Raw genomic sequence first — 19,825 nt, 5'->3', positions numbered from 1 at the left:
GCAGACATTTAGTCATGGGTGTGTGTTGCCAACAGTCGTATGGACATCAGTCAGTCCTTGAACTCAAACAGGATTCATCCACCTCACACTTGTAATGTGGTGGCTGAGCTGAAAGTTTCAGATTAATCTGTTTATGTAAAAGAGATTCAGACTCAAGTCTTCTTGTGCTTTTTGAGTGTCACTCACTTCAAATTCTTCTTTCTTTTCTCCTTTTGTTTCGTTCCAGGAGGAAGCGGCAAGAGAAGAAGAAAACGGACGGATCGAGCCTGTTGGCCGAGCTGACTCCATTGACCACACTGCTGTGAGGTCACTAGAGTAAGTCACTGATCAGCGTCTTTGCCTTCGCTAGAATGATGCTTGTAGAGGACCCGCAGCTTTGTCAATCTCATCCTCTCCAAGTGACTCTGACCAGATGATCATTTAACCTTTGCTGGTCAAATAATACATGTGTGTTTAAACTAAATGTATAGGCTGAAACTTGCAATATTTGTGGTGTTGCCACACCTCCGTAAGCCAGCGCCTGATGTCTTGCTAATACTGCGATACTGTTTCCGCATCTCAGCAACCTGGTACATGCAGTGCTAAGTATGATGGACACATCCGAACACGAAGAAGTAACAACTTTGGTTGTTCGAGACTAGAATATCTCTTCAGAGTTGACCGTTGTAAATCTGTTCTCCGCTTGCTTTCTTCACATAATAGGCACTTAAAAGCTAAAGCAGCAGGTTCTATATTGTAGCCGAGGTTTGTTTGTCGAAAATCTCATTTTCAGCCCTGCTTTCTGATTTACATAATTCTCTTTTGTGGGAGCAAAATGATCCTCGTCTCGCCATCAGAGCTCTCCCACGCACTAACCCATTCAGCTTCTGTTATTAACAACTGTGTTTTGTTTTGTTATTTTGCTCCATTGCATGCTTCCAGTTTAATATGCAGGTATGGTATTATTATTCCTATGATTTCCCAGAGACTCTGGTTTCTCCTGCCTCTTAGTTGTCAGTAAGGGGCCCATTTTCCCTGGGCTAATCATAGTCATTGTATCAAAGCTGTGAATGGATTAGATCTAGCATCTTTATAATATTTGCCAGTGTATGGACAGCCTCAGAAATGCAAATAGCTGGAACTGTTTTGGGTGTTCTTTGCTTTTAAAAGGATATCAGCACACATTAATTTACATATAAATGCTTTAACATCCTTAGGAATGCAACTTTCTGTCAGTTCTTTCATTATTAGGTCTCCCCCGTCGCCGTTTTCAGTTTCTACATGCAAAAGCCAAAACATCAGTGAACTTGAGCTTTTTTTTACAACTTTTTGGAACATTTTGGTTTGTGTTGCTTACTCAAGGACATCAGACATGCTTTAAAAAACTACCTCTGCAGAGATGCACAAACATATCTTTATTGACCCAAAAGTGTTTGTCAAGTCGCTGATGCTCACACCTCTCAAATCTGAGTAACATGTACCATTTGTTCTCAAGGAACCTGATATGTTGATCCAGCATCTTGTCAGGAAGTTGCTTTCTTTCTTTTTTTCTTGCTAGGTTTGACTGTGCATTTCAGCAGAGTGCTGCCAGAAGAGATTTTCCAGCAGAGCAGAGGAAGCTGAATTCCTCTTTAGGGAACTTATTAGTGCTACAGTGTTAAATTTCAAATTTTGACATATTTCTTTCTTGGATAAGTGGATGTTAAATGTGTCTGTGTGGTGCGGTTACATTGATTTGACTTGATTGTTTTCTGTACCATTTGGTTTAGGAACTTTCTAATTAACACTCAGTTTCTACCCCACTGTGTACAACTTCAAACGGCAGCCATTCGCTTACATGCAGCTTAATTCCGGCTTTGAAAGGGCAATTTTCCACTCCACAGATATTAATGTGTCGTAGGATTAAGGTCCCACGCCCCAAAAAGCAAACACACTGCATTTGTCTCATTACACCCTCTGAAGAGCATCTTAAGTCCGAATTGGGGGTGTGAGGGTTTTTTGAAAACCTTTTTTTTTCTTTTTTTTTCCCCTCGTACATGTGTTTGATTTCTTTGGATTGCTCTGTTTTATTGTGCTTTTTGTCTCCTCTGACTCCTCCTTGACTTCTATTTTTGTTTGTTTGCACCACTGAGCTGTTGTCATAATGTTTCTGTCTTTCATTGCCTCATTTCCTGTTTTTATTTTTGCCCACATGGTGTCACCCCTCTCCTCTGATCTCCACCCCGCACCTCCTCCCCAACCCACCTACCCACCCCTGTCTCTCTCTGTCATTCATCCGTCTCCGATCCCAGAGACATTGTCAAACTGGTGGAGGTGTCAAACGACGGTGGGCCCCTGGGAATCCACGTGGTGCCTTTCAGTGGCAGGGACCGCAGGTAAAAATAACCGGAGCAGAACCGCTGTGCTCTTCAAACAGGCTAGAAGAAAATAAATCTGAGGGCCATTCAGACATGGTGTCCACGGGTTTAACTACGTTAACAGGTTTTTGCATAAAGGTCTTAAATATTTGAAATATGTGTGCTCAAAGGGCCAATTCAGCCTTTTTTTGTTGTGTGACCTGCAGTGCTTTTTATCCATCTAGATTCTTTTGATACAAGTTGCCAGTTCTGGGGTATCATCTGTCTGATTGGTCTTGAATATATTGCAGCCCAGCTGCTTCTGTAGCCTTATGATCCAGGTCATCGTAGTCTAAGGAGCTTGGAAGAAAAACAGCCTTGGGGGGACAAAAATACATTTAATATATCGAAACGTTTCATGCTTTTCTTTCCAAGCTCCTTAGACTACATTTAATATATCGAGTTTCATGTCGGAACTTTCTTTCTAACCAACTTCTACCAACTTGCATGCATCTATTCTTGACAGTGTTACAAGACGTAAATATTGACAGCAATAGCTGTAAGATCAGCTACAGTAGCTGCACCTTCCTCTCATTAGGCAGATGTATACAGTAAGAAATTAGTTCCTGTATGAAAGACATTCCTGCTGATTTTCCTTTTTTTCCCTGTGCCAGTTTAAGCATCTCACGGGTCTTGAGTTTTCATTAAATCCAAAAGAAGGCAGACAGAACATGCAAAAAAAAAAAAAAAAAAAAAATCAGGCTAAAGACTAATATTTGCAATTTGCAGTATATCCTAAAATTGTAAAATTTCTTCATGAACATGCCAAAAAACTGCCAAACTGTGTCCATACTTTAGTTATTAATGTGGCTTAGTTTGTGGCAACTTATTTATCAAGTATTGTGCTTTTGATTAAAAACGCCACTATGTTTAAATTAAACTGCGTTATGGCCACAGTCCAGTTTTTCCAGTGTTTCCAGTTTGGCCTCACTAAGAGGGGACAGATTTTGCTGGTCCACTTTGCACCCGAGCCGAGTGTTTTCCCTTCATAGATGAGAAAGTTTGCTGGACAAGGACTTGGGGCAAAATATCGAGTTGTTTATTTGCAGTTTATGCATCAGAAACTGTTCAATAAACCGTTTTTGATCATAGTTTTGAGAGATATGTGCAGATGGTGACGTAAAGAATGTGTTTTTTCTCGATTGCGTCATTGCTCGGCTGTTTTTGGATTCTCAGTCTTCATGCTTGGCTGGCTTTTGCTGTGCTGCATCACATTTCTAAAGCCAATATCTCAAAAACTGGCCAAAGCACAACATAACTATCTAGACTGATGAATAGCACTGCAAGCACACAAAAGCACTATAAAGATCAGACTCTTATGTATTTGGGGTTCCACAGGAAAGTGTTAGCGATACACGATGCAGAACACAATTATAACATGTAGCTTCACTGTTAAATTCTTTCTGCTAATCGCCTGTGTTTAATTAGGATTTTTTGCAAACATTTGGTCTCTGCTTTTCTTTTCTTTTTCTTTTTTTTGAAATATATTTTTTCACTTTTAGTTTTAGTTTTTGCCACTGGCACACGTCTGACAGGTTTTATATGTAAGAAAAGAAAATGGGAAAAAAGAAAATTGCCCACTTTAGCTGATGACTTGTCAGCCTTATTGTAGTCTCATAAAAGAAATTCTCCTTGGTTGAATTTGGTTTCTGGTAACAAATGTCACGAAATGTGTTAATTTGGCCTTTTTGATTTTTTGCAAAACCCCTGGAGAGAAGCGGGCTGCATTACCTCAGAAACACTCCCACACAGTAATGCCCATGCATGCCACACATTCCTCTTTGGTGGCAAAGTGTAATAACTTCATCACTCATACAGGCTGAATGACAAGCACGCACACACACACACATGCGCGACCACAGAGGTTTTCATGCCGGCATCATGAAGCAATTTGCCAGTTTCCAGTGATTAATCATGGCTGCTTGGGGTTTGCAGGTGACCGTTTTATTTCTCTGTGGCTGCTGTCACATCAGCTTTACATTATTTAAAGAATACACTGAGCAGTGCACTCGCACACACACATCTATACGCTCGCATTCAGAAGCACACATGGAACAAAACTCTGAAGGAATTAGTGGAATTTCACATCTGGTTTTTGAAGATCCACATCATGAATGCCTTTGAGGTTATAACAAAACTATAGAGCCAACCCCATGCAGCTAGCTGCCTGCATAGTTTTAAAGCTGAAGTTTACATGTAGACCTTAAAAAAAAAAAGCATAAACCCCAGCGCTGACCAGGTTATTTAGGTCTAATATAATTTCATAGTGCCAAGGTATTTCCTGTCTCAGATATTTTCCCACCAGCCAACCGCAGCCCTGCACATTCCCAGACTTCCTCTACGTATCAATCTAAACTAAGACTCGCCAATGCCATCACTGACTGTAAAGTCTCTGTTGTACTTTATTGAAAATCAAGATCATATCACTTTTCTCTCTGCCCAACTTAATCAGCCTAAAAGCACATTTATAATGTGCTTTTCTGCTATTGGGGAAATGTCAGTTTGGGTGGTTCACCAAGATTAAGATGCCCAGCTTTCATCAGAGAAATGGGCCCCTCCGCAGCAAATCACATTGTGTTCTCACTCAAATTCAATCAGCCGAATTGTCTCTGAACTTTTTCGACTCCTGAACTTTTCTGCCCCCCGGAGTAATCGCATTCTCATTCATATTGAGTTATAAGCCCGAGGCGAGGGCAAGTATTAAAGCCTAAAATCAACCCAATTTACCTGGGCAACAGTCGCTCACACTACCCTCGAAAAATCCTTGATGCTCTCAGACACGGACTATATGCCGAAGAAGACTCGATTAGGTGTGCGCCGTCTTCCCTACCCATAGCTGATTTTCTTCCTCGTTCTCTGGTCTATAATCCAAAAAGCGCCCTTTCAGGTGAAGTTAGCCCCTCGCTGTGGCTGTGCGGGGAGGCATAAGCCAGTTTGCCACACTGGATTACAGAGCGACAAGCGTCGAAGCTCAGCATGGCTGAAGAGCTACAGCGTGATATACCAGCTACTGTCTGCCATCAGTCTTTAATACTGTTGTTTTTTTTATTCCTCTCAGAAACCACTCTGTTTACTTTGTATTCAGAAAAAGGACAGAGGAGCTTAAGAGGTTCGAAAATTAACACATGCAAAGCGTCAACCCGACCAGAACTACATTTGAGGTTTTGAATGTGTTGATTGCCTTTGAATAGATGCCTCCCCCACACACAGCCTCTAAAGCACCCTGATGTGATGCGACTATTTTCTCTCATAAGCCTCATTGGTACACTGATGATGCAAATGACAGGACCACACTGTACTCTCTTCACTGGTACTGCATGATGAAGCAGAGGCAGCAATTAGGCATAGCTGTCTTTTTTGCCAAAAAAAAGGCTTTTCATTAGCTTCACATTGATGATTCTTGAATAACCATCTGGCCACGGGAAGAGGGATTGTTAAAATAAAAGAGAAAATGCTATCTATGGTCAGAATAATCTAAACTGTATCGAATATGTGATCAAAGATTTTATAACCCCTCACAAGGACAAAGACTCTTAGCCAGCTTTTATACAGTGTGCAAAAAAGTCCGTGTGTATTCTTCACCCGGCTGTGCAGGCCACAGTGTTTTAACAGCCATGTTGAATCCACAGACACTGCATCCTCTTGACATGAACTTCTGAACATTTCAGGACTCTTGGCTTGTTGGTCAAGCGTCTGGAGAGGGGAGGGAAGGCCGAGCAGCAGGGCCTCTTCCAGGAGAACGACTGTATCGTCCGTATCAATAACGGAGACCTGCGAAACATCAGATTTGAACAGTAAGACTGCAGCTCACGGGAGCCGTTGTTGAGCTCTGGTGGTCCCTGGTCTTCCTGTGTGAATGGCTTTTTCGCACCATCGCCTCTTCCCTAGCTTTTTATACCCATAGTCTGAAACATTCTTCTTCTTTTGGCTGCTCTCCTCTCTCCTCATGCCTATTTTACTCCCTCTCCTGCCGGCGCACAGTCTCCTCTGCTGCCTGTCACTGTGCTAAGCTAACCTTTCCCTATTTAACTCCTGTAGGTCAGAGCCTCAATTGCTCAAGTCGTCCCTGCAATCCTCTTAGCCTTTATTCCCTTGTTTCAGTAACAGTAACAGCTCCACTGGACTCCTACTCTCGCTACTTTCTCTTTTCTTCTGTCAGAAGGAATGGGAATAAATCTCCTAAAATTCACAGCTTCTCCGTTTCAGTGCCGTTCATGTCTCCTGCTTTTATTCCCTGCCTAACCAAACTCACACATCCACCCATTTTCTAGATCCCGTACGATGCATGCGAACCTATATGCTGTGTATGCAGTACATGCAATATCAGCAATGCAGCGATGCTTTTTTGTTTGCGATGTTCTTTTGCCAGCGTTAAATTTATACAAAGTATATGCATGTTTTAAATGCAATAAGCTGCTCCAAAGTGATGCACATTAAGTAAGACACCTATTATGGAAAGTACCACCCACACGTGACCATGTATAGATGCATCTTGTTGGATTTAACCGTTCCTTGAAACGTAAAGAGTCGGTCTTCCCAAATTATACACAGACAACAACATATATTTCCCCATTTAACAAACTAATTAAATCAGAATCTCGTCACAGGGATCATTTTGGTTGGTTTCTGATAAGTTCAGGCTTTGAGACTTTTGCTACCACCTCATTATAATGGAGATTAATGAGATTTTACTTCAGTATTATCTCTTACATGACACAGAATTCCTGTGTTGATAATACAAGGAATGTGCTGTCAGAACTGTTTACTGGGTAGAAACTGAGCAGTTGCACCAAAAGTATGAGTGGGGGGTATATAAGAATAATTTGGGTGAACCAACCGACTTCTGGATCCCGGTCATGTTGTCACGTTCCAGCCATTCCTGTTGTTGGAGCCACAAGTTATGTGATGGGTGGGAATAAAGCTTCCATACATAGTGTTGCCACAAGTGCATTAGTGCAACAGTTGCTCTTGTTATTTATTTTCATAAGGGGGCAGACTACATCTCCTCTGACACTCGATCCAGCCTGAAATTGTAAAGACACCGTGACGAGACCATCCCCCCGAGGGAAGGTTGTTGGTAGCTGGGAAAAGAGGCCCGGAATTTCACAAAGAAATTCTTCGGCAGCGCGACTTTTGGTTATCGTTCTGGGGGTGGAGGGGGAGCAATAGAAATTCTCGGGGCCTAGCATTTTCTCAAACGTCTGTTCAGCTGTCAGGGGACCCACGTTTGCTTTATTGAAACAGGTGGCGCTAACAAGGCTTTGGTTTTACAGGGCGCTGACAGCCAACATAAGTTTCCATTCACACCTAATGTACACGAGCTCACACCGAAGGGGTTTTAAAAGAGGATTTTCTGCAAAGTATTCGACGACTGGAGGTCTCCTTCATCTGGAGCCAAATGAGGGGATTATGTGATGGAGCTGTTGGGGAGGGTTCAGTCACTTTCTAGAGCCGCTCATGCTGGCAATGAGCATTAATTAACATGTCAGAATGTTCAGGTGGGCGAAGATGGATTTTATATATAGTACGAGTGTGTGTGTGTGTGTGTGTTTGAGAGACACTGGCAAGTTTGCAGAGACAAGTATTGCATTTGATTGTTAACAGTAGTATGTTGAGTTTTCCCTCTGTGTCTATCCTTTCTTCTCTCCATGTCCTTAAACCATCCTGTAACTGGTAAATTTCCTCCCACTGTCTTTATCCCAGAGCCCAGAATATGTTCCGTCAAGCCATGCGCTCTCCGGTCATCATGTTCCACGTGGTGCCGTCATCGATGAAGGCCCACTACGAGCAGCTGTCCCACGCTGAAAGGAACCCCGCGTACGCCTCGGGCCGTTTCAGCCCCGACTCCCTCAGCGGCAGCACTGTGTCAGGCATCGACCACACGCCACAGCGGATGTCCCGGCACGGTTCCCAAACGCACCCACACTCCCATCCGCACCCTCACGTGCTCTCAGAGCCGACTGACGGTTACCCCCCTCTGCTTCACCCCGCGGTTTCTGCGGCCAAGCCCCCGACAGGTCACACCCACTCACCGCAGAAGGGGATGAACTCCACGCCAGCAGGAGGCTATACGAAAAAAGTCGGGAGGAGGCTCAGCATTCAGCTAAAGAAAGGTGAGGAGGTCTCCACAAAAACGCACAAACTTTGCTTTAGTGTTCGTTTTGGTTTCAACTCAAAGATAATATATCATAAACCATTACTAGTCTCATAAGCTTATTAATAACACCGATTATATATTAAAATGTCATGAGGTTAAGTTTTTCATTGTTAAGTAAATATTAACACATGATCCACATGATTTATGATTCAATTGTTATCAGTTAAGTTATCTCTTTAGCTGGGGCAGTCACATCTCAGGCAGTTTAGCTTGTGTTTTTCATTCTGATTGGCCGTAACAATCGTTTTTTTTTTTAACCCAGAAAAACATTTGGAGCTTTCATTATCAGGAAAGATCTTTATTGTTTCTGAGGAAGAAAAAAGCAAAGTCATCCCAACTGCTGTAAAAGGGTTGGGTTTGTTGTTGTTTTTGAAGCATACTCAGACTCTTTCCAGAGGATCTGTGAGTCTCGTCTCGTGCTGTGCATTTCTCTGGCTTTTTAAGATTTAGAGAAATACACAGCAATCAGTCTAACCTTTTTATTTCCACCCAATAAACAAGCAGCTTCCTGATTCCTTGCAAACAAGTGAGGGAACACTGTTGGAAGATGGTTCAAGCACGGAAGCGTGGAATATATGAACGAGGATGTAAGAGGCTTAAAAACCCCATCCAGAGCTATCCGTACTGATGCAAGATGTGAAAAAGTGGGTGATAAAAGCAAACAGCATCTGGTTAGATGGAAATGTGGAGCAACAGGCGACGTTAGGACTGCAAAGCTGCAGGGATCCTGGTGTGCGCTTTGACTGACAGTGGACACAGGTGGTGCAAACCTCTGCCAACAGGATTCCAGGTGTCGGTGCCAGGTCCCAGGGCCAGAGAGCTTGTTGCTAAGCAGCCGCTCGTCCCCGTGCACTGTCAAATGCCACAGCAAAGAGTCTGACAGGGCTGCACCATATGCCCGTTGAAGTTTTCACCCAAACCTGTCCTCTCTCGTGGGGTGGGAATCAAGCCAGAACATAAAACATAAAAACGTCCAGCTGCTTTTTAAAAATTCCTGACTCACAGTTCTTACCATCCATTCTTCTGTCAGGTTTTTTTTCACTCTTCTCATTCTCATCTGCCCGCTCGCTGACAAAACACTTGTGAAAACACTGCATTCTGTGCATGATATGGCAGGAGATCTGTTATGTTCACAGTCAAAGATGTTATCTTTTCTCATTCCACCTTTGTTTGCTGTTGTTGGAGCAGACACTTACATGGATTAACAGTGATTCCCAAGAGGCTGTTTGGCTCATCTGTTTTGTTTTGAGTACCGACTTAAGCCTACAGCTTTGAGCGCAGATTAAGCTCCTGCATTTCTTATGTGCTTGAATCAGACACCGGGCTCCTTGCAAATCCCAGGGAGTATCAAAATCAATCACAGAATCTTATTTCTGCACAGGAAATTGCTTAGGTATGTCTTAATCAAGCTAATGGGAGTTTTAAAGATCCTCCTCCCTGTTTAAAGCCAGGAACTCTACAAGCATTTACCGGTGAGTTTAATGCCGCACCTCGAATGCCTGCGGGAAGTTGATTGGCTCATCAATGCAGGGGATTAGGTAGAGGATGTGAAACAGGATGGCTAAGTGTTGTGCTATTCTTTTCATCGGCTCATTCAGACAGGCAGGGGGGGATTAAGGCCAAAACCCCTATACAGCAAAAATGCTCCTCATTGTTCTTATATTAACTTTTTTTGGACATACATATCTTTTCAAATAGTTTATTTACAGAAACATATCACATGATCACAAGTTCTGAGCACTTGTACAGTAATCTTTATGTGGGAGAAGTTACTCAAGCATGTTGATTATCTGGAGAAATACACCAGACATCGTGCCATTTTTTTCCTTCATACATGCTGCAGAGAAGAGCAGTTTGCGTCAGACATCCACTCACGACCGTAAATGCTCAGTTCAGTTTTAATTCGCTGCTTTTTTACCTGCAGTATTCACACATGTGCTCAGATAGATTATATTTATTATCTGGTCCTACTGATTTAGACGTTTCTGTTCTGGTCCTGCAGGTTTTGTGTAGAAAGGTTTAGAGCTGCATTGCATTTGCAGAAGAAAAGTTCTGGTTACCCGTTCCCTAACCCTGTTGTGTAATACGTGTTATGTTTTTTTGACCCGGGTTGTTTTTCAATTTCTGGCTCCAATTAAAAATCAAGCAAAAGTATTACATTTCTTCAGGCTGAACTTTCTTATTGGCACAACATAATTGCGTGTAATTATTGACTGGTTCAAACTGAGACTTTAAAAGCATGCAGTTTCATTGCCCTGCGAAGTACAAACTACTTTAATTATTCACCACAAACCTACTTAAGTGCTGTGCTGACAGGGTAGAGGATTTCTCTTCATTTCCTGCAACTTCAAGTTGCCCAATAATAGGAAATTGTTTGTTTGTCTGCTAGGAATATGGATAATATGAGACGGAGACCTGCGTTCCTAATGGCTCATAATGATGCACTCGTACGAGGTTGCAGGCAAAACTTACAAACGTACACAAGCCAAATGCAGTCCGCCCACAGAAACATAGGTTAATGAGCACATGTAGATCAACAACATCTCAGGGTGCTGTGTGCCTTAAAGGCCAGGTCACAAGGGAAAGGAGAGTCGTTAGTGTATTCTTCTCAAAACACAGAGTCAGATTTCATAAACGATGGTGTCAGAGGCATTTATTGTGAAATCTACAGCACCGGTTGTCGCTGTAATGCTGATTATATTGCCTCTGTTTTTTTTCAGCATTGTGATATGCTACTGATTATTTCCTGAAAGTATGATGTAATCATTCAGCTGCATGCTGAGCTGAATCAGACAGATCACGTTTATCATGATGTTGCAGTAGTAAATAGTGGCCTAAACAACGGCCTCACTTATTAACGTGGATTGCAGTTGTTTCCTCTGACACTGGGGGACGCACTCTTTAACTCAGGTAAGGTGGGCCACTTTTTACTGGATGATGGTGCTGGAAAAACTGGTTAGGAGTGTGCTCTATTAAAAGAGATGAGGTACTCATTGTTAATGGGTCAAGTGTTCCCCTCGGGTGGGACAACTATATTCATACCAACCCTTTACTCCTAATGAAAGAACCCACTTGACTCTCAGCTAAATGTCTCCCAAAACACCAGCCAATATTATTGCCCTCTCAGATACAGGAGAGTTTTATCAGTTGAATGTTAACATATTTTTAGCAGCTTGAGATCCAGAGGTACAGAGGAGACTGTAAGTCAAGATAAAACCAGATCCTATCATTAGATTTTGCATCCTCACTTATTCACCCGCTCATCCCGCAGGCCCCGAGGGACTCGGCTTCAGTATAACATCACGGGATGTTCCCATTGGGGGCTCAGCACCCATCTACGTGAAGAATATCCTGCCCAGAGGAGCTGCTATCCAAGATGGCCGTCTCAAGGCAGGAGACAGGTTGCTAGAGGTAAGCGATGCTTTACAAGGCATGTGTGAGGAGGCTTTAATTTAGTCTTAGATGGTGATTGTGATCTGGAAAGTAGATGTGTATCACGTAGGAACGGTGATTTTGTTCCAAAATACGAGAAACTGCAATTTTAAATATGTGATATACGCTGCTTGCCATCTGCTGAAGTGTAGCAAATTCCTTTCTCGTAACTGTTTTAAATGGAAATGGGGATCCTGAAATTAAATCGAAGACTATGCTTCCACACGCTATCTCGTGCAGCAAAAACAGAACGGCTTTTGAAGTTGCATCATCCCACGTTGCAAACCATTTGCATAAAGGATTACACTGTGCGGCTCTGAATGTATGGGGTTATTCCACCAAAACTTTCAATCCTTTTATCCTCATGTTTTTCTCATTTTCAAACTTTGTTTGAACTAGAGCTAAAGCGACTAGTTGATCGACTAATCAAATTAGAAAACGAACCATGTGCCGCTTTGATAAAAATGTAAAGTGTTGCTGCTTTTCTGTCACGGCCAAAAGGCGTAATTAAGAGATTTGAGTGTTTCACCTTTTTAAAAACAAGCCTAGATAATAATCCATACAAGATAATGTAGAGTTTAATCCAATCACTGTGTCTCCTGTTCAGGTGAATGGCGTGGACCTGAATGGGCGGACCCAGGAGGAGGTGGTCTCCTTGCTTAGAGCTACACCCATGGGCGGGGCTGTGGGGCTGCTGGTTTTACGCCAGGAGGACGCTTTCCTACCCCGAGAAGTGGTACGTTGGCTGCTCGCCACCTCAGCGAAGCATCACTGCAGCTCTTCACCCTGTCACCATAATGCATTACATATCATGACATATATATGTAATTTATGTATATACAGAGATGGTGTGTTCTGGCACATGTGTGATCGCTTCCATGTGTGATCCTGAGCTGTCACAAGCCCTGTTAATCCTTCCAGTGAGGGCTGTGCCGTCTTCTCATTTCCCAGCTAACACAGCACGCTAGCCGAGCATGCAGATTGATGGTCCTGCTCCATCGCCGCACCGCTCTTTATTATCAAGTCGCGGCTAGCCTCGGTGGAAACCTGTAGAGCTGTCTTTTCACCCTCTCCTTTCTTCGCGATTTCACTTTGTCTTCAGTCTTTCGTTATCCATCACCCTCCTCTCCCGCTCTTTTCATTCTACTTCACCAGCTCCCTTTCTTTCTTCACATTTGGTGGGTAACCTTCTCTGCATCTGCATTTCCATCTCCTCTCACTGTGTTTTGCCTCCAAGCTGACTCGGTAGATTGATGGATGTGTGGATGAAAAGACAGACGCAGGGCAGGTAGCAGGCAGAGAGTGAAAAACACACTTGGCTTGAATATCAATCAGGCGTAGTCCACACACATTACATTTTACAAACTGAAACACAACTGTTTGTGAGCAGTTTTTGGATGCTGCTGCTGTCACTCAGTCTTGGCAGAAGCCACTCTCAGTGATTCATGCATACTGATGCTAATTTAGTTTTCATGTTTGTTTATGTTCATGAAGTTCATGTTTTTACATGGTGCCAGATGTTGTACTTAATTATCTTTGCAGAAACATGTAATAGGATGCTCTGCATGTATGGCGTTACCTCAAAGTTGTGTTTTTTAATCGGGAAGGGAGCTTATAATGACCAAGGCAAAAGCAAGATGGCAGAACACAGAGAATTAAGTGGCTTTTTTAATGTGTGGGAAGTGAACAGTGGAGGCTGTGGGTGCGCTTTAAACCACATTGGTGTTTACTCTACAGCAACAGTCAAGGTTTCTCTGCTATCTCCCTACCTCTGCTAGCTGGCTTTAACACAGCTTATTGAGTACTAACGTGAGTAATGGCACCAAACAGCCTTAAATCTCTGCTCTGCTGTGTCAAAAATTTATTTCTCCCTCTACCTTCAGAAGCCATGGCAGCCAGTAGAGCCACAAACAGCTATTCACTAGCAAGCGGTGCCAATCAAACGGCTGATTGGTGACAATTATCACAGTGAGCGATGCAGATGAGGCTATTGGCTGGCTGTCGCCATGGGTGAAGTTTGATGAGGCAAACTGCCACACTGGTCGATACTCATCTTTAGATTACAGCAGAGCTTTAAGTCTGGCTGACTCTGCATAGCTGGTAGTTAGATGGCAGGATTTATTTGATCTGTGGTTATCAGCTGCAGAGGGTGGAGAGCGCGATGTGAAAGGGCTGAGATGGGACTCGAGGGAGATGAGGTCCAGTGCACAAAATGAGCAGCCTGAGTCTCTATCTGAGGCTAGACTGCACTTTTTCTTCTGCGTTTTAGAGCCTGTAGAGACGAAACAGTCTGTCAGTTAACAACAACATAAGGGTGAAAGATGTTCTAAATTCACAGTAGCGCATTACTTGGGTAATTTAAGCTTAAAAAAACCCAGATCGGGCTTTCTTGGCACATAGTTATGAATTACAAATGGCGATTACTAAGCCTAATATATTAAATCTAATGTAGAGTAATGAAAAGAATTAAGTGAGCAGCTGTTGTATTACAGGTGACATAATTCTCAGCAGGTATAAAAGCCCTTAATCTAAGCTGAACAATCTATTTTATCACTAATGTGAAACTACATCAGTGTGACACATAATACGCTGAGCAGGAAATTGAGCTTACACTATAATGGTAGACTAACAAAGAAATTGGAAATGTTATTCAGATTTGCTCTATTATTATTCAAATTCCTGCATCACCAATACAAAAATCTGGCATAAAATCACATTTAGTTTCACTCGGAGAGAAGCAGGATTGTAAAAAGCAGCTCTGTCCTTTACAGTTTTGAATGTACCGTAATTGTCGGGCTATAAGCCGCTACTTTTTGCACAAGCTTTGAACCCTGCGGCTTTTAGTCAGGTGCGGCTTTTCTATGATTTTTGTGATTTCGTAAGGCGATTTGTTTTGTTTGTTCCGCTGTTGTGCGGCACTACGTTGCCTGGCGGAAGGGCATGTGATCAGACACACAGTATCGGGCTTTAAGAGTGGTATGTTGGTCACGTGTCCATCCACCAGGCAACTGTGCCGTCTAAGCAGCCGAAAAACAAACTTCAAAAGTAGCGCACTGCGTTCAGTGGGGCGTGGATGACGGCGGGGATAAACTTGCGAAAAGCAAGTTATGCTCAACTCCACCAGTGGATTCTGACAGCGTGGAAAAGTGTGAAAACATCCATGATCACCAACGGATTTTGAAGGGCTGGACTGCTGCATGATGGAGAGAGGACACCGCCACGGCCCTTCAGAGGTTGTTCGACTCTGACACTGACAACAAGGATTTGTTTGGTTTTGAAAGTGACAACGAAGGAAAGAAGCTGAGAGTGGATGACGAGCCATCCTGAGCCTGTTCGTATCCGACACTGGAGAAGAGGACTTTGGTGGTTTTAGTGCGCAGGAAGATGGTGGTGAATGACTGACTTTTCTTCTTGTTAAAGCCGTGTCACTGCACCTGAGCCTAAAAGGTTGGCTGAATCTATTTTTTGGTGTGCTGTAGGTTATTGTTATGTACTACATTTGTTACTCATTTATGAAGCACAGTACATGTTTCGTACTTGTAATTACCGGTACTTGTACATATACCTAAAAGTTATGCAAATATGTACCCCTAATTTGTTTTCAAAATATTAATAAAAGGGTGTGTCTCCAAACAGCCATCTCTTTCCTGACAATTCCTTTGTGCATATTCTCTTACATATGATAAGTAAACATTGAAACACCTTGTGGCTTTTAGTCAGGTGCGGCTAATGTATGTACAAAACAGGATTTTCCCCTGATTTTAGCTTGTGCGGCTAATATTCAGGTGCGCTTTGTAGTCCGGGAAATACGGTAGTTAAATTCAGGCAACTTTTTCAAAGCAGTTACTAAACTGTGCCGAATGCATTTGACGATCCTTTATTAACCGCACTTTGGGCTTGGCCAAATTCTGTTGCTCACTAACATTTGTTGTTGTTGTTTTGTTTGATGACTGATGCTGACTTTTTATTTACAGTCAAAACTGTGTGAAAGCTTCAGAATCTCAGTCTGCACGGAGCATTTTACTTTAAAGATTGTGGCTGTGAATTTATTCGGGTCGTTTTTCTTGCGATGAAAGCAATCTGGATGTTTGTCTCATCTTGCGATGGGGCACAGCTGGATGGTTAAAAAAAATCTAGAGTAAATGAAAGTGAAACTGTAAAAGTTTGTGCGGATGCAAAGACAGCATTTCGATGATATGATATTTTGTCTTTGCAACCGCTTCAGTTGTTTCCGAGCCACGGTTGATACTCAAAGTCTCAGCACTCGTCAGATTTATCATTTTCATATCCTGCATGCACATTTTCTTGAACTGCATCACTTTATCCACTAGTTCCCACTCCCTGATTTCTGTTCAAGTCGAATGTTCACTGTTTATGTGAAGAAGTATATTTCATTTCCTGATTACTTTTGGTTCTTCTGTCCCTCCTCCATCCTCTAGAATGCTGAGCCCCAGATGCAAATCCCGAGAGATTTGGTAAGACACCACCCTTACACCGACCTGCAACAAACCTCCACCTCTCTTCTTTAACAGCCCCCTCCTCTTTATTTAGCCCAAACTCCCCCTCCTGCTCTTATCACCCAACTTATGCATGCATCCAGCCTCTGCTGCTAAACTAGCTGGTTAATCAGAGTGCACGTCAGTACCCTACCTATAGTGTTAGTCACTACTTTAAATCTGTAGCTAGAGATGCTGTAACAAGTCACAATTTCATGCTTCATCAGTATGTGGCTGTTGAAGCTGTGCTGCAGTATAATTTGCTCCATAACTCCCTTCAGAGCTGCGTTTGCCAGTGAAGGTGGAAGTTTGCTGTATTTGTTGGCTGTGGATAAGGCTGTCAGTCTGGCCTTGTTGCTGCAGACCTGCTCCGATATGTGAGGGGAATAACAAACCGAGTTTAGTTTAGGGGGAAATGCAGACAGTGCAGTGAAACGTGCACAGACACTTTGACAGCTTTAATAGATAACGGCTTCCGTAATTGAGGAACTTAACATAAAGTATATAGCGTGCTATAAATGTCTGACAGAGATTCTTAATCTTGGGATCGTACCCTATGGAGTGTGTTTCAGAATCTACCTTCTGTGAATAATCAGCTCTCATCAGGATGTACAGTGTCTCCAACTGTTACAGTGTGGTCTTTATGGCACACATTACCCAAAAAGGCTCTCTATTGCAGCAGCTGTTAAAAGCTCATCTGTTTTTACTGCTCGTATTAAAAAGCTATTCAGATTTCCATAACTCTCCATTTACATGCCAAATTTGATTTGTGATTTAACAGACTTCACGTCTTCACATCTGGCCTTACCTTCAGGTTACATCTGGCTGAGTGCAGGTAATTGGTTAGGTTTTTGCGTGGCACATTAGAAGTGTAATTGCCCAGTTAATCTGATTGGCGGTTGTACCTGCCAGCTGTGGGGATGATCCTCGTCGTGACGAAGCGTTATGGCGGGGCGTTGTTGACTATTGTGACTGCAGCTGGCACATTTCATATGTGTGCACATGTGCAGAAAAGATGACGCGTATCATTCCAGAAGCATTAGAATAAGTGCAGATAAACACCACTGTGTCTCCCATTGCTGCCATTTCAATGTCACGTTTCGAAGTTGGAATGGTAGAAGTCATCCTTGGAAGCATTGTGCTGTTTTCCTTCCAAAAGTGCACTATAAGTTTAAACGTTTGGAATATTTATTGGGAATTAATTGCTTTGCTTTTGCCTTTTACTCATATTTCTTTTTTCTCAGTAATGTAAAAAACAATCCAGGTGATCCGTGTGGTTTGTGTAGCAGTTTCATGTGGTTCTGTCTCTTTCTGACTCTATCTTTATAGGAATTGATGCTAGCCTAATTATTTATATATATATAATGCAGCAATATTGCAATTTGCGTCTTTAATGCAAGAAAATAATGTCCGTTTCCTCAATTTTGGATGTTTCCCACCCTAAAGATCGATGTGAACCGGAGCCAGACGGATAAGAAAAAGCACCACAGTCCTGCTGTCTCCTCTCACTCCCGTTTTGTCTCTTTTCAACTCCCTTCTTTCCTGCTTTCCAAACTCCAAACCTCCAGATGAGCCTTCTCCTTACCCTTTCCCGGAACACCAACCGCCATAATGGATTCAGTGCTTTTCAGATGTTATCTGTTGTCAGGCGCCTCATTTTAAACATCTCACTGCCGATAACAGCAACAATAGCAGAGGCACCATGATGGTGTAAGGGGCAGGGCGTGGGTCCGAAAGAACATCTTTTAATGGACATGCATTTTCAAATATTAGATAGCTTTCCAATGGAAAAGACGGGATAACAGCAGTGCCCATGGGACAGCGGCTCGTTATTATTGTCTTCATTCCCTTATTATTTTTGTTAAGTGACCACATAATACAAACAACTACAGAACATTGTGACAGTTCAAATCACTCTCAAATCATTAATTTTGTTCAGCCAACTGTCCAAAGTTGAAAAGCATTTAATTAAAACATATCTAAAGCTTTCGATTCTTTAGCAGTAAGTAAAAAGCAGGCTCAGCGCGCCGCATGGGGACCTTAATTATATCTGTTGATTTTCTTTGACTTTTTGAAAACACGTATTCTGTTATGCATCTCCACAGTGCAGTTAGTAGCGTTAAAAAGCTAACGAAACTTACTATGTAGACAGCTTTTAGATCCGCGGCTTTGCCGGCACTCAGCTGGGTGTTTGGAAGCTGGCACAGCATGACTCATCCTTTGAGAGAGCTCTGTCAAGGGTTACACGGCAGACAAAATGCAGCAACTGAAGTGGAAAAAGCACTCGCTTTATGAAATCGGTCCAATGACCCAAAAATCACACATGATTTTACAGTAGTGCTTTAGAGGTTGGCTAAAACTTTTAGTTGTTTTGTTATGTTTTTTTTACGCGGTAAAGCCACCGTGCTCTCCAGTCATTGCAATAAAAATGGCCAATGATTAAGGAGACTCCTGTTTCTTTTAGCCCTTCATCCATGGCATTAGCGCCCATGACCCTCTTTGTTACATATTTGGTCATGTCACTTTAAACTTTCTGGCCAAATAGGTTCTTTATTGCAAATAGTGTCTTGGAGTCAGTAAGGGGTCCATGTCTAAGGGGTTTCTGTGTCTAACCTGTTGACTTTGACTGCTCCCTTTAGCATCCACGGCAGCCTGTGACAGCCGGGAAACACCATTGGCTGATAGAGGTAACTGCTGCATGACATCACCAGCGTGGGCTATTATGTGCTGTATAGGGAAAAAAGGCATGAAAGGCAAATGAGATACTTTGGGTGGCTGCACAAATAGACTGGGAGTCATTTAAGCAATCCATTGCTTTCCCAATGGTCTGTAAAAACAAAAGACTTTGTTGGGTTTTCTCTTCTGTCTCTTCCTCGCCCCCTTCTTCTCTTCAGTTTTCATTGTTTCGTCTCCTGTCTCTGTCTTTGTTAGTTCTCCTTTTCTTTATTTCACCCCCCCTCCTCTCTCTCTCTGCCTCACACACGCACACTTAAGACACACTTTAAGACTTAAATCCTCTTCTCTGCACCTGGCTGCTACAATAGAGTGCTGATCAAAGGCATCCGTCTTTACATGCCTGCTCTGATAGTTTCATAATGGGCCCATAACGTGAACATTCAGCTCCATTGTTTATGCCATTAGTCATACTGGCTTATGGAAAATTACTGCAATGCTATATTGAAAAGCCATCAGCAGGAGCAGCAGTAATGCTACAGCAGCGCCGTGCCAAGATGCTATCTATCACATGTGAATGTTTCTCTCGCACACAAAGCTGTTATGAAATGGTAATTTGTTAGCACATTTTGGTGTAATGATGAAGGATTTTTTCACAGCGTGATAAAGCATTCAGCATACGATGTGCGTTG

The 19,825-nt window shown here is 42.6% G+C and overlaps 1 protein-coding gene across 7 annotated transcripts in view; it reads left to right on the top strand.

Moving 5' to 3' along the window:
* LOC116331649 (partitioning defective 3 homolog) overlaps positions 1–19,825 on the top strand; it is a 235,355-nt gene that overhangs the window by 110,687 nt on the left and 104,843 nt on the right. For 2 of the 7 annotated variants that reach the window (XM_031754401.2, XM_031754400.2), the window contains exons 6-13: positions 227–315; positions 2,271–2,354; positions 6,044–6,169; positions 8,079–8,488; positions 11,804–11,943; positions 12,572–12,700; positions 16,404–16,439; positions 19,100–19,147. In XM_031754401.2, the coding sequence (XP_031610261.2) occupies positions 227–315; positions 2,271–2,354; positions 6,044–6,169; positions 8,079–8,488; positions 11,804–11,943; positions 12,572–12,700; positions 16,404–16,439; positions 19,100–19,147 (1,062 nt within the window). The remainder of the gene's footprint in view (positions 1–226; positions 316–2,270; positions 2,355–6,043; positions 6,170–8,078; positions 8,489–11,803; positions 11,944–12,571; positions 12,701–16,403; positions 16,440–19,099; positions 19,148–19,825) is intronic. The other 5 variants (XM_031754404.2, XM_031754402.2, XM_039601967.1 and 2 more) reach the window with 3 other exon arrangements.

This window comes from Oreochromis aureus, linkage group 18 (genome assembly GCF_013358895.1).
Source record: "Oreochromis aureus strain Israel breed Guangdong linkage group 18, ZZ_aureus, whole genome shotgun sequence".
In the NCBI taxonomy this organism is placed as follows: Eukaryota; Metazoa; Chordata; class Actinopteri; order Cichliformes; family Cichlidae; genus Oreochromis; species Oreochromis aureus.
The sequence above is the reverse complement of the archived record's forward strand: the minus strand, read 5'-3'. Positions and strand labels throughout refer to the sequence as shown.